Source organism: Carcharhinus amblyrhynchos, chromosome 23, assembly GCF_965287045.1.
Source record: "Carcharhinus amblyrhynchos chromosome 23, sCarAmb.v2.hapA, whole genome shotgun sequence".
In the NCBI taxonomy this organism is placed as follows: Eukaryota; Metazoa; Chordata; class Chondrichthyes; order Carcharhiniformes; family Carcharhinidae; genus Carcharhinus; species Carcharhinus amblyrhynchos.
The window spans coordinates 18,092,814-18,106,960 of record NC_137346.1 but is presented as its reverse complement, the minus strand read 5'-3'; the positions used below and the strand labels follow the sequence as shown (position 1 = coordinate 18,106,960).

General features: G+C 42.4%; 1 protein-coding gene across 4 annotated transcripts in view; it reads right to left on the bottom strand.

Annotated features, from left to right (window-relative positions):
* Positions 1-922: 922 nt before the first annotated feature.
* Positions 923-14,147, bottom strand: part of ankrd13b (ankyrin repeat domain 13B) — a 353,491-nt gene continuing 340,266 nt past the window's right edge. For 3 of the 4 annotated variants that reach the window (XM_080210421.1, XM_080210424.1, XM_080210423.1), the window contains 2 exons: positions 12,943-13,019; positions 923-1,379 (listed from right to left, as the gene is read on the bottom strand). In XM_080210421.1, coding sequence (XP_080066547.1) covers positions 1,184-1,379; positions 12,943-13,019 — 273 coding nt within the window. In that variant the 3' untranslated portion in view covers positions 923-1,183. Of the gene's footprint in view, positions 1,380-12,931; positions 13,020-14,147 lie in introns of those variants that run through there. The other variant, XM_080210425.1, reaches the window with a different exon arrangement.

Genomic DNA, 14,147 nt, shown 5'->3' with positions numbered 1-14,147 from the left:
AACATTTGTTCCAAAGATTCGGAAAACCAATATTAGCAGCAAAGGTAGCTGTAAAAACACCTGTTCATTATGCACAATACAATTCTGAGATTTCTATATTTAAATTTAGAAATTTAGAATTAAATAATAGAATCTAACCTACATTATTCTGAAGATTGCAATTCTGGAGCCAAGATGCTTCAATGTATGGTTCATTTTTATCATCAGCACCTCCTAGCAGCAAACTTCAACACAGGTTCTGAAAATTGCCCCTATTGCACATAACCATTCCAAGCAAATCCATTGCTTTTTGGACTGTCAATGTTAGAGACACCAAGCTATTGTTCAGTGAATCAAGGCACGGCTAACATCATGTGCTAATAAGATGGGCATTCCTCTTCAATCTGAGATAAATCTAGCTTTTAAAGTTTCATTGGTCCTGTGGTCCACATCGGACCTCGAACTCACTATCCTGGTGTTAATATAAATTGAGATTTGGTCCAGTTTGTAACCAACAATCACCTAAACTTGCTTTCAATCAGGCTTCCCCAGAATGATGTGTAGTCCACAGGTTCTACACTGTTCTGACAATGAGCATATACAGTGGAAACTTCACCACTGTGGTGACATTTCCTATCAGACTTATAAGTTCCCTTGACGGAAATTGTGCTATAAAGTTTTGTATGCAGTTGCGGGAAATTGGATTTAGATTTCCACTTGTTTTACTAAAGACTCTTATTAACTGGCAAGTGAGATGTATGTGGGAGGTGTTGAGGGGGGGGGGGGGCGCTTTTCACAAGAGCTCAGTTTAATTTCTAAGCCCTCGAGGGGAAACATAAGGGAGCCAGTGGTCTCCAACAGCTCAAATTTAAATAGCCAAGAGTCTACTTGCCATTTTCCACTGACAGAAAATTTAGCTGTCCACCAATCAACATTGGAAACAAAGGAACCCCTGGTTATAATTATTCTTGAACCAAGTGCAAGAATTGTGTGAAAGACAGTGGAATAAAGATGTGGTGTTCAGGCATTTTTTTTTCAATGGTGCACTCTCAATGCACTGTTGTGTGGCTTTACATCAGCCTTGCATTCCGATTTACTGCTGACACTCTTTCGTGCTCAGTAGTAATGCATGGACTGGTGACCTTACGTGTCGTCTTTTACTTTTAATTTTTTTTAATGTAGTACTCTGCCGTGGGTGGTGACGTTATTTCTCAGTGAGTGAAAGTTGAATAATGCGTTCCAGCTCTTCCTCCTCCTGCCGTTTACGTTTCTCTGCTTCCTCCTGCTCCTTTGTGGAGAGTTCCATAGCCAGTCGCAACTGCTCATCATAGTTGGGGTACAGTTGGTTGCTGGGTATGTGCTGGGTGCTGGGCTGACTGAGAATGTTGTGCTGTGGTGTTCTGAAACAGTTATTTTTGCACAGTTAGGAACAAGTGACAAATCATTGCACGTGAACTCTTTAGTGGATCATCCTGCCTGGAGACAGACCATTTACACTGTTAGTATTAAGTCTCTGAGTCAAAGTAAAACGTACAAGGAGCTGAAAATGTCATTCAAATCATTGGAATTCTAAGAAGTTGGCTATCTAGAATCCAGGAAGCAATTGCAACAAGAACTTCGAATCCTCAGCTTTATTACCTCCACTTGTAGCATCAAAGGACATAATCGTCTAGGGGATAGGTAACTGGAAACTACTTTGTGATCCTTTTTCAAGAAACAAAGCAAAATCCAAAATAGATACTAACGCTGTCTAAAAATAGATTAGTTCTTTCAACTCAAGGAATCAGTCCTTTTAAATTGACATTGTGTCCAGGCAAGATAACAATTGACAACAAAATACTTACAACCCTGGTACAGAAAAAAACCTTGATGATCTTGGGTGTCAGACTGTTTATAAGTCGTATTTAACAATCATGTGGGGTAACGTGGGCTGCAATACCAGGAAAATCAGTGTAGTTTAGGAGGCCTACAGAATACATAGTTTTTGAAGCCAGGTATGAGAGTGCTAGGAAAATAAAAACTTCCCCCAGTCATCAATAACAACTATACCAAATAATCCCAGTTTCGTAGTGGGTTACAAAGCTCAGTGTCCTCTATCATGCTCAAAGGGTTCTTTGGGAAAATAATGGATCATTCCAATTTTCAAGCAGATTTTTTAAAAAGAAAAAATGGACAAGTGCATTTGAAATGGCAGTTAAACTCCTGAAACTCAATCGATTGTGAGTTTTAACAGTTAGTCATTAGTCGGAAATAAACACCAATAGGAATATTATCCGGTTATGTAACCAAATTGTAGGTTAATTTAATTTAGGTATAGTCACTAATTGTTTCAATGTACATCCATTATTATAGAAACAGTTTGATCAATGACTAGAACTAACACACAAGTGTACACAAGACACAATTATGCTACATCAGCAAGAAAGGCTTAAAGAGGTACTATCAGAATACAGATTCAAAGCCACCTTAACCCGTCATGACAAAGCAGCCACAGAGCACAGGAAACCAAAACTATAGGGCCGTAACAGGGAATGATACTAATAACATTAGTTAGATTTGGCAATATGTTTATTACTGGCCTAGGTGATCCCATTTACTGTTCTTCAGTTTTCTTAGGCTGCCAATGAGTGCTACTGGACCTGTAAAGACCATATTGCCATAGAAAGCCAGGATGTGACTGCATCTGGCCTGGCTTTCAGCACTGCTGGCTCAGAGCAAAGGAATCATTTCAGAGCTAGAAAAGAGTTTCTTTCCCCATCTCCATCCTTACCTTTAACCCTCTGAGCACTGAAGGACTTTATTTTTATCTGCTGAAAAACAAACATGTTTGCCATCATATATACAGGTGTCCTCACAATGGTATTTCAAGAGAAAGAAATTTGGTAAAAAGAAATGTACCAAAACAAAAACACTGGACAAAGGACAGCAAGTGTCAAACAGATTCCTCTTTACGTAAAAGAAATGGAAAGTTCAAACCTTGTATCATTTTTGGATCTCTTGCAGTCCTGGCCCCTAACAGTAGATGGCTGAGGTCTGCACACATTCCAGTAGGAAGTCTCACAACATCAGGTTAAAGCCCAGCAGGTTTATTTGGAATCACGGGCTTTCGGGGCACTGCTCATTCATCAGGAGCTGCGCAACGAAAGCTCGTGATTCCAAATAAACTTTGACCTGGTGTTGTGAGACTTCTTACTGTGCCCACCCCAGTCCAATGCTGGCACTGTGCCATTGCGCCACCCTGGTTATATGTTGTGCCCAAAACAACTGCAAGGATAATTGGTACCGCACTTGCTAGCAATCCATTACTTGGGCCGCATCAGCTAAAATTCTGCCCGAGTTGCAGCAGCTCAAGAATAAAGCATGTCTAATCATCAGGAGTCGCGTGAATTAATTATCGAACTGGTATCACCAGCCGAAAGCCAGCATTAGCCGCTTTTATGTAAACTACAGTTTGTAAACTGGCAGCAGTCAATGAAATGGTCGACTCTGGTCTCACTGTTGGCAGACGATGGCTAAGATAAAATGCTGCACTGACCTAAATAGCACATGAGACAAGGCCACAGGGTGGTATCTTTTTTCTGAGCTCTGAATCATTGGAGGAGTGATGTGATAAATTAGCACTGTCTGCTATTGTATAATCTAGATCTGAGAGCAAAAACAACTGCATTAAAATTTGTAGCCTTCTTGTTTTGACATTCTGTCCATTACTCCCCACACACGCATCAATTTTAGCTATGCAACCTTGTAGGCTTTTGATCTGTCTAATCTGATTTAGATTTTATCACATATATATTTCATTTATATCAATCGCTCTGAGAAATGACTCGATCTTTCATCCAACGCCTTGTGTGAAAATCCCTATTTTCTCATAAATGATTGAAAAAGCAATTTACATTAAGAGAGCTGACAAGAAGATTTGAACATGTTTCCAAAATATGGATACTTAGGACATATGTCAGAGACCCCCTGCATCCCAAGCCAAATCAAATAAGCTTTTCCTTAATGTATTAGTGTAACAAGTAAGCATACAATAACGCTGCAACAAAGTTACTGTGAAAATCCTCGAGTCGCCATACTCCAGTGCCTGTTCGGGTACACTGAGGGAGAATTTAGAATGACCAATGCAGCTAACCAGCACGTCTTTCGGAATGTGGGAAGAAACCGGAGCACCTGGAGGAAACCCACGCAGACGTGGGGAGAATGTACAGACACTGCACAGACAGTGACCCAAGCCTGGAATCAAACCCGGGTTCCTGGTGCTGTAGGACAGCAGAGCTAACCATTGTGACACCAGGCCACCTTAACGCAACAAAAATCTTTTAAAATGGCACCAGGATGCTTTGGGAAAAAAAAAGAAGGGAAGAGAAGAAATGTGCTATTTTACAAGGATGTGGGCAATATTTTTGTGAAATGATATTGGTTTGTACTGTTGTTTTGTTGATCCACATAAAAGTGACCCACTGTTTTTCAGATACAAAAGGGTCCAGAGAAGCAATTTTATTACTCAGAAGGTGGCAAGTGTCTGGAATGAGCTGACAGAGGCAGTGGTAGAGGCAGGTATAATTTTGTCTTTCAAAAAGTATTTAGACAGTTACATGGTAAGATGAGTATAGAAGGATATGGGCCAAAAGCAGACATTTGGGGCTAGCTTAGTGGTGAAATCTGGGCGGCATGGACAAGTTGGGCTGAAGGGCCTGTTTCCATGCTGTAAATGATAAAAGACATCCTGTTGAAGTTCAATACCAGCACAATTTTTTACAGAAGCTGGGAATCTGAAACAAAAACAGAAAATATTGGAGATATTCAGTAGGTCAGACAGTTCCTGTGAAGACAGAAATACACTTAACTTTTCAGATTGGTATTTGTTCCAAATATCTGAAATGTTAACCTTGTTCCCCTTGTCCCACTTCTCCCACAAATGCTGCCTTGGCCTGCTGAGTATTTCCAGAAGTTTTGGGTTCTATAACTCTGTTAAATTTATTGAGTGACAGAAAAACACTAACAGTACCTTCACCTGAAAGTGGGAATTCTCCAAGCCCACGGCTGGGATTCTCCAGTCCTGGAAGGAGATTTGGCTGAGTGCCAAATTCTCCACTCTCACCGGCAATGGTAGCGAGGCTTGCAAGACTGGAGAATTCCAGCCTAAAAATTTGAAGGAGTCAAGATACATGGGGACTCGGGAATGGAAGCTGAGTTGAGGTGGAACATCAGTCAAGATTATATTCAATGGTGCAGTGCGATTAATGGGCTGAATGGCCTTTTCCTGTTCCTATTTTGTAAACTTTTTTAACATTGGTGAAAAGCAACGTTAAAGTTACACCAAAGTAACTTGAAAGCAAAGTGCAGTGAGACTTCTCCCACCCAATTTGGATTCTGGAATGGGCTTGAGTGTATTATAAATCCCCCACACTGCTATTCACTCACTTCAAGAGTGGTAATAAGGTAATCCCCCACACTGCTATTCACTCACTTCAAGAGTGGTAATAAGGTAATTTTGAAATATCTTTCAATGACTATTCTCACCTTGTAAATTTATTTGGAAGATGAGTGCATTGATGTAGGGGAACAAGCGTACCAGTTTGCCATGTTGGTTGATTGGGATGTTGAGCTTGGTTCACGCCTAGTTTCTTGCCTCTTGCAACATTACCAGCCCCATTCTACTGGCATAATCAGCCTCATACTCGGGAAAGATTTAAACATTTATAACCTAATTTTAATATTATTCGCGAATCCCAGGCACAATGTCCGGGTATACTTGCCTTAACAACCAACCGGGACCTGATGTGATGGTTCAGCTGGTGGGTCAGGAGGCCATTGAGGTTCCCCAGGCTGTCAGGGCAGCGCCAAGCATAGCCACCTGGGCAATGCCAGTCTGCATCCTGGCACTGTCAGCCTGGCACATTGCCGGTGCCCACTGGTCACCCCGACACTGCCCACTGGGCACCAGGCAGTGGCAAGTAGCAGAGAATACGGGGAGGGGACAGAGTCTGAATGGGCGAGGCCTGAAGGGGCAGGCCCATGATAGGGTGGGGCCATGTTTGGGAGGCAGAGTATATACTGTGTATCGGGGATTGGCTGGGGCAATGATCGGCAGCAGGGGCTGGGGGGAATTGGCTGAAGCCAGCGATTGTCCAGGGGGAGGGCAGAAATCAAGACCAGTGATTGGCTGGGGTGGATTGGGGCCAGCGAGTTGGGGGGGGGGGGGGGGGGGCGGGGGGAGGGGGGGAGGGGGTGGGGGGAGGGTGGGGGCAGGGGGGAGGGCTCCGGCAACGTCCAGGGGGTGGTTGGGGGCGGGGGTTTGGCACCCGGGAGAATGAGGGCAGTGCCAGATCCTCAGTGCACTGTATATACTTGTATAAGGTGAACTGAGTGATTGGGGCACATACGCAATAGCATCCCTACAGCTCAGCAGTTTATTCCCCAATGTCAATTGGCTCCTCCCACTCCTCTCACTGGCGAAAATCACATTTGGGACCTTTTTTCTCTAAGTGCCATATGACTGCGCCTGGAGGCTCGCCCAAAAAAAGGTGCAATTTTCTCCCATTTTCACACTTGTTTGGCACTTTGACCTTTCTTCTGGTAAGATCATAGAATCCCTACAGAAAAGGCCATTCAGCCCACCAACGCTCTGACAGAGTTTCCGACCCAGGCCCTCTCCACCGCCCCATCCACGTAACCCCACATATTCCCCATGGCTAATCTACCTAACCTGCATATCTTTGGACTGTGGGAGAAAATCAGAGCACCTGAGAGAAACCCATGCAGACACGGGGAGAAGGTGCAAACTCCAGACAGACAGTTACCCAAGGCCAGAATTGAACCCGGATCCCTGGCGCTGTGAGGCAGCAGTGCTAACCACTGTGCCACTGTGCCCCCCCATGGGTATAATAAGTAAATAAGTCATTCGGATCTAACGAGCCATTTAACCTCGGCTTCTTTATAATCCTGACCCAGTAGTTGACATGCCTGAAGTTCAGCTTATCTTTCAAAGTGGATTATTTTTGATCATTAGATATGTCTTAACATACTGAAACACTCACTAAGACTGTAACATGAGCCTTGTGAAAGGCTGCATATCATTGCTGTGGGAGATTTGGTATTCTGGGGTTAGTTTCTGAAGCAGTAGTAGCAAGGCATTGAGAAAACACCATCCACAGCACACACCCAGCCTACTGCACGGTGAGTGTGGTATATCCTGTAAGTGTATTTCTTTTTAATTCATTTGTGGGACACGGGTGTTGTTGGCTGGGCCAGCATTTATTGCCCACCCCTAGTTGCCCTTGAGAAGGTAGTGGTGAGCTGCCTTCTTGAATCGCTGCAGTCCACGTGCTGTGGGTTTACCCACTTTGCTGTTAGGGAGGGAATTCCAGGATTTTGATCCAGTGAAGGAACGGTGATATATTTCCAAGTCAGGATGGTGAGTGGCTTGGAGGGGGACTTGGGGTGGTGTTCCCATGTATCTGCTACCCTTGTCCTTCTAGATGGAAGTGGTCGTGGGTTTGGAAGGTGCTGTCTAAGGATCTTTGGTGAATTGCTGCAGTGTATGTTGCAGATAGTACACACTGCTGCAACTGAGCATTGTAATGGAGGGAGTGGATGTCTGTAGATGTGGTGCCAATCAAGTGGGCTGCTTTCCCCTGGATAGTGTTGAACTTCTTGAGTATTGTTGGAGCTGCACTCATCCAGGCAAGTGGGAAGTATTCCATCACACTCCTGACTTGTGCCTTGTAGATGGTGGGTAGGCTTTGGGGAATCAGGAGGTGAGTTACTCACCACAGTATTCCTAGCCTCTGATCTGCTCTTGTAGCCATTGTGTTTACGTGGTGAGTCCAGTTGAGTTTCTGGTCAATGAGAACCACAAGGGGTTGACTGAGGGGGATTCAGTGATGGTAACACCATTGAATGTCAAGGAGCTGTGGTTAATGTGTCTCTTATTGGTGATGGTTATTGCCTGGCATTTGCATTGCACGAATGTTGCTTGCCACTTGCCAGCCTAAGCCTGGATGTTGTCCAGATCTAGTTGCACTTGAACATGGACTGCTTTAGTATCTGAGGAGTCGCAAATGGTGCTGAACATTGTGCAATCATCAGCAAACAGCCCTACTTCTGATCTTATGACAGAAGGAAGGAAATTGAAGAAGCAGCTATTAGCAGTATTACTTTGCCAATTAAGAGGTGTAAGGCATCTTCGCACATGATTTCAGCCCTTCACTAGATGCCAATTTCTACTTTAGCAAATATTAGCCCCCACCTTTTCATTGCAAATGATTCCCGCTTTAAATTTTAATTTTCCTGAATGAGATTTAGAGATTCGTTGGATATTAATCAAAATTGTGGAAATGTTTTGGGAGTTCCGCAATGAATAGTAGTTATATAACCTGAATTTTTGATAATGGGATAAATAGTTGATTTTGTTACCAACTTTAATGGGTCATACAGCATAAGTAATTTGGGTTGTGTTTACTGTGGCAGAATCCTTCAGTCTTACATAACAAATGTTTTAAATCAAAATCCTATTACAGTTCTGAATCATGAAATAACATAGTGCAATGTTTGGAAATATTGATATCAAAGGATAAATTTAGCAAGTAGAAATGTTAACCCTTTGTGGACTGCTACGCTTTCCTGCATTGTGTCCGAAAATAGCCCAAGAATTCTCCATATCCACTGAGAGTGAACTGCAGTTCTGTGTACTGATGCTTACAAGATATTCAAACTTCGATTGTATAAATCTCATTTTGGGGAAGGTCTGTGACTGAAAGTGTAGGTTTCTCTGAAGCATTGAATAAAAGGAAAAATCAACTAAGTCCTTCAGCCCTCAAGAGATTCATTATAAGAGGGTCAGTGGGAGGAAAGAATGCTATTTCTACAGCAGTAAGAGCCTTGGCCATGCAATCTCTGCTTTTCTCTGTTCTAAAGGCTCAACAAGCAACGAGGTGCCGGCAATATCAGTGGGGGTTTACAGAGTGACATACAAACGCTCATCCAATTTTTTTCAAACCCAGCCCAGTGCAGATAATACAGTGTTGAGATCCAGTCAGCAGTATTTCATTGAATCAGTCTTTGCAGTTAGATGCAAAACAGTGAAACACTTGTGAGTGATTTGAAGCAATGAGCCTTGCTGTGCCCATGACTGATTGTGAAGCTAGGGATGGTTTCACAGTGTGCCTTAACTTATTATCTATTAAAGCGCCCAAAATTAGCCAGAAAGAAACATGCACAAAACAAAAACATTCAATTGCCAGCATCAACGTGATGCCAATTCACAGCCAGTGACATTAAATCAACTATTGATTTATTGCCTGAGTTACAGTGGGATGAAATGAAATGCTTTTAGAAGAGTTACCTTGGATGTCTACCTTGGTGGTTTGAGCTCGTTCAGTCCCACAGGCATCCGTCATGATGTGTAAATGTTAGAGGATTTAAAATTATTAAGGTTTTATTATGTGTGCCTGCACTTTAATTATAACTGACATTTACTCTATGCTTACAGTAGGGTTCTGGAATTCACACCACGTAAAAGATTTGCCGGGTGCCACTCACACAGAGAATGAACATACCCTCAGAGCAACCGTAACTCTGTTAATTCTTGATGTCGCAAATTAACTCAGGGAGAAGGGGTTGGGGGTCTGAAGCTTAGCCTCTGAAGGAGGATATCTTTAAATCTTCACCCACGACAGAATCAATGAGATCTTAACTTTCATCCACATCAAACTGGCGGACTTTCCAAAAGACCTTGGAACAGATGCTGTTCGCATTGCCTTCATTAGGAATCCTGGCAGGGAATGTGGTATTATCCTTTGTATTAAAATTCCCTTTCATAAGGAACAAACAGCTTTGCCAGCATCAGCTGGGTGCAGCAAACTGGAAAGTAGCCAAACGTCAACTCAAAACATCCAAGGTCCATTGCAAGGTTGGCATCATCGACATAAGGATAATTATTTTGTTATTTATGTAGCCTCCTCGCTACATCTGATTGACAAATTTATCTTTATCCTTTTGGTATATGCATGGGGACAAGAGATTTTTCCTTCCAACCTGGGATCCATTATGGAACTTCCACCTGCCACCTCTTCCAATGTTATCACAGAAGTCAACAATGCCATGGAGTGATGGACTGCATTAAGTCAATATAAAACAAGAGTACGTTTCTTGAAGGGGTATGACGCAATGGCCTTTCAACAGAAAGATAAACTTTGTTACACAAAGTTTGTGAGCCTGGCTGAGCTCAGCTACTTTGCATTTCATTGTCTGCATCATTCCCTCAATTAAATATATAAAGAAATGAGGGGCTCAACTTTTGTTTCTGACACAGAAATCTCAAGTTTCATTGGTAGCAGTATTTCCAATAGTAATATCTTTTTGTTATTCATTCATGGGTCACTGGATGGCCGCATTTATTTCCCATCCCTAGGTGCCTTTGAACTGAGTGTCATTTCAGAGGACAGTTGGGAGGCAACCACATTGCTGTGGCTCTGGAGTCACAAATTGGACAGACCATCTGGTTCATAAGTGGGACAGACCATCTGGTTCACTGATGTCCTTTCGGGGAGGAAACCTAGGCAGATTTCCTCCCCTAAAGGACATTAGTGAACCAGGCAGGTTTTTCCAACAATGGTTTCATAGTTATCAGTAGATTCTTAATTCTAGAGTTTTTAATTCAATTCAAATTCAATCAACCGAGGTAGGATTCGAACCCTGGTCCCCAGAATATTTGCTGAATTTATGGATTAATAGCCCAGCAATAATACCACTAGGCTATCACCTCCTCTGTCGGGAGAGGGGATAATTACTTTACAGTTTTCTCGCACCAAAACTGGGAGCATTTACAAGCAACAAATAGCAAACCGCATTCTGAATGGCTTCCTGTGGAGTCAACATGGTCAGGAGAAATGAGGAATCAGCGACCTGTTTTAAATTGTATCGTATCTATCCTAGGCTGGGATTTCATTTTATTTCTGCTCTGTGTATTGATGGGGTCAATACAATTTGTTTGATGTTCCACTTTAAGTTTTGCTTTACAGGTCAAAAATGTAGGCATTCATGGCAGAAGTCCAAAAGTGGATTGTCATCTATGGAAAGTAAGGCTAAGCAGCTCACTCAGATTATTTAGTTCTGTAGATATGAGTCAGTCTGTATCTTACTCGAGAAAGAAAGGATAAACATTGCTGTTATTGTACATTGCACCCCACGATCATTTATACATCCAACCCTTGGATGACTAGATGCATGGTCTACCAGAAATGAAATACAGGTGATATAGAGGCAGAAGATCCCACCGGTAGGGACGACTGGAATATATTGGCCCTGCACATCCAAACAAATAGGTAAGGGATTGTTTTAAACTTTAAGAATAAAAGGCATTCAAGGCTCTCCATTTCTTTTTATAATAAATATTGTGAACATTGTGAACAATTTTGGGCCTCATATCTAAGGAAGAAGGTGCTGGCCCTGGAGAGGGTCCAGAGGAGGTTCACAAGAATGATCTGAGAATGAGAAGCTTGACATATAAGGAGCATCTGAGGACTCTGGGTCAGTGCTCGATGGAGTCTAGAGGGATGAGGGTGAATCTCGTTGAAACTTACAGAATAATGAAAGACCTGGATAGAGTGGACATAGAAAGGCTGTTTCCACTAGCAGGAAAAACTAGAACCAGAGGGCACAACCTCAGGCTGAAGGGACAGAGATGAGGAGGAATTTCTTCAGCCAGAGAGTGATGAATCTGTGGAATTCTTTGCCGCAGAAGGCTGTGGAGGCCAGGTCATTGAGTTTCTTTAAGGCAGAGATAGATAGGTTCTTGATTAATAAGGGGATCAGGGGTTATGGGGAAAAGGCAGGAGAGTGGGGAATGAGAAAAATATCAGCCATGATTGAATGGTGGAGAAGACTTGATGGGCCAGTTGGCTTAATTCTGCTCCTTTATCTTATAGTTGTATGATCTAGTCTTCCCATCACATTATGCTTGACATGAGTCAGGAAATATATGTAGGCATTCATGGCAGAAGCTCAGAAGTGGATTGCCATCTGTGGAAGGTAAGGCTAAGTAATTCATTCATATTATTTAGTTCTGAGTCAGTCTGTATCTTACTCGAGAAAGAAAGGATAAACAATGCTGCTACTGTACATTGCGTTCCATGGTCATTTATACATCCAACCCTTAGATGACTGGATGCACGATCTACCAGAAATGAAATTCAGGTGAAATACAGACTGAAGATCTCACCGGTGGGGACAAATGGAATATATTGGCCCTGCGCATCTCGACAAATGAAGTAAGGGATTATTTTAAACTTTAAGAACAAAAGGCATTCAAGGCTCTCCATTTCTTTTTATAGTAAATATTGTGAACAATTCTGGCCCCCATATTTAAGGGAGAATGTGCTGGCCCTGGAGAGGGTCCAGAGGAGGTTCACAAGAATGACCCAAGAATAAAAAGCTTGACGTATGAGGAGTGTCTGAGGGCTCTGGGTCTGTGCTCGATGGAGTCAAGAGGGATGAGGGGTTCTGAACATCTCTTCCGCGTTCTGGAATGTTCTAGTTAATCACCGAGCTGAATTTGTAAAATAAGTGAAGCAACAAGACGTGCGTTGTAGATTAGCTGTTTGAAAATGAATTTGTTTTTAGCTGATTTCAAGAGTCAGGTCACATGTTTCAGCAAACCTATCAAACATAACCACTGCCTTGCACACGGCCAATGGATTATGGCTTATCAGAAGTTATTAATCACTGCTCCATTGAATCACTTCCCTGTCGTTGATCATTAAAATGATGCTTTGAGATAATTCAATTGGGACTTGTGTAACAATGGTGTCATCCTCTGACAGGCTTCTCCCATCGAATGAATGCCTTACAATAGAAATGCCTTTATAACAGTAAACAATAAAATGTCTGCAATCCAAGTGTTAGCTAAAATCCTGAGGTACCAAAATCCAGAGTTAATGAATCTCTCCAAATCTGCACTACCTTTCTCCTTTCCTATCCTCACAAGTCATCGGGCGAGTTCCAGGCTTGCTGTTTGTCAACGCTTCCCAGATGGTCACCTGCAAAGACCACATGAATAAAAAAAAGGTGAATAATGTTGGACGCTGTCCATAATGTCATTAATTTTAGATTTAAAGTTTATTCGTGTCTCAAGCAGGCTTACATTAGCACTGCTAGGAAGTTAACTGAAGGCAACTGTGGGCATTGATTTACTCGGGGCTGGCCTAGGCATAGTGGCAAGGACAGCAGAAATTCTTGGCTCAAGTATTTCATCTTTCTTCCAAAAATTGTCATGCCTGCTAACTATGAACCTATTAAAGTTAATTTATTAGTGTCACAAGTAGGCTTACATTAACACTGCAGTGAAGTTACTGTAAAAATCCCCTAGTTGCCACACTCGGGCGCCTGTTCGGGTACACGGAGGGAGAATTTAGCATGGCCAATGCACCTAACCAGCACGTCTTTCAGACTGTGGGAGGGAGCTGGAGCATCCAGAGGAAACCCACACAGACACGAGGAGAAAGCACAGACTCTGCACAGTGACCCAAGCTGGGAATCGAACCCAGATCCCTGGCTGTGAGGCAGCAGTGCTAATCACTGTGCTATCGTGCCAGCCCTATTGACCAAAAATAAGTTTACACAGAATTGGTTCTCCATCTGGATACATTAATTCAAAACATAGAAGGCCTAATCATACTATGTTACAGATCAAAGAAAGCATTTATATAGTGCCTTTTTGTGGCTTCAGGATATCCTGGGTGTGAAACGATTTCCTGAGTTATCAATTCAAATGATTATGTAGCAATAAGATCCCAGTTCTCAGCCCTCTTGAATGAATGTCACTGCACATCAAGATGCTTTGACGCTTGGAAATTATCATCGCAATGGCACCAGCTGTCAGCATAAGAATTAACCCGATGCAGAATAAACTCACAATTAAAATTGAAATGATAGACAATCCCAGCTTTTGCAGTCATAGGAAGAGATTTCAAGGCTATTACCTCATTAAATAACAGTTACAAACAGCTTATGCTTCGATCTTACAGCATTATTTGATTTGCTCAATGAGATGACTGTTTTAATCGCTTCCAGATTTTTATTATTCTTTCCATAATTGATTATCATAGCACATCTGAAGCTTCAACTGTTCATCCCAGATGATGTATGCATAGTCAGTCTCCTATTCA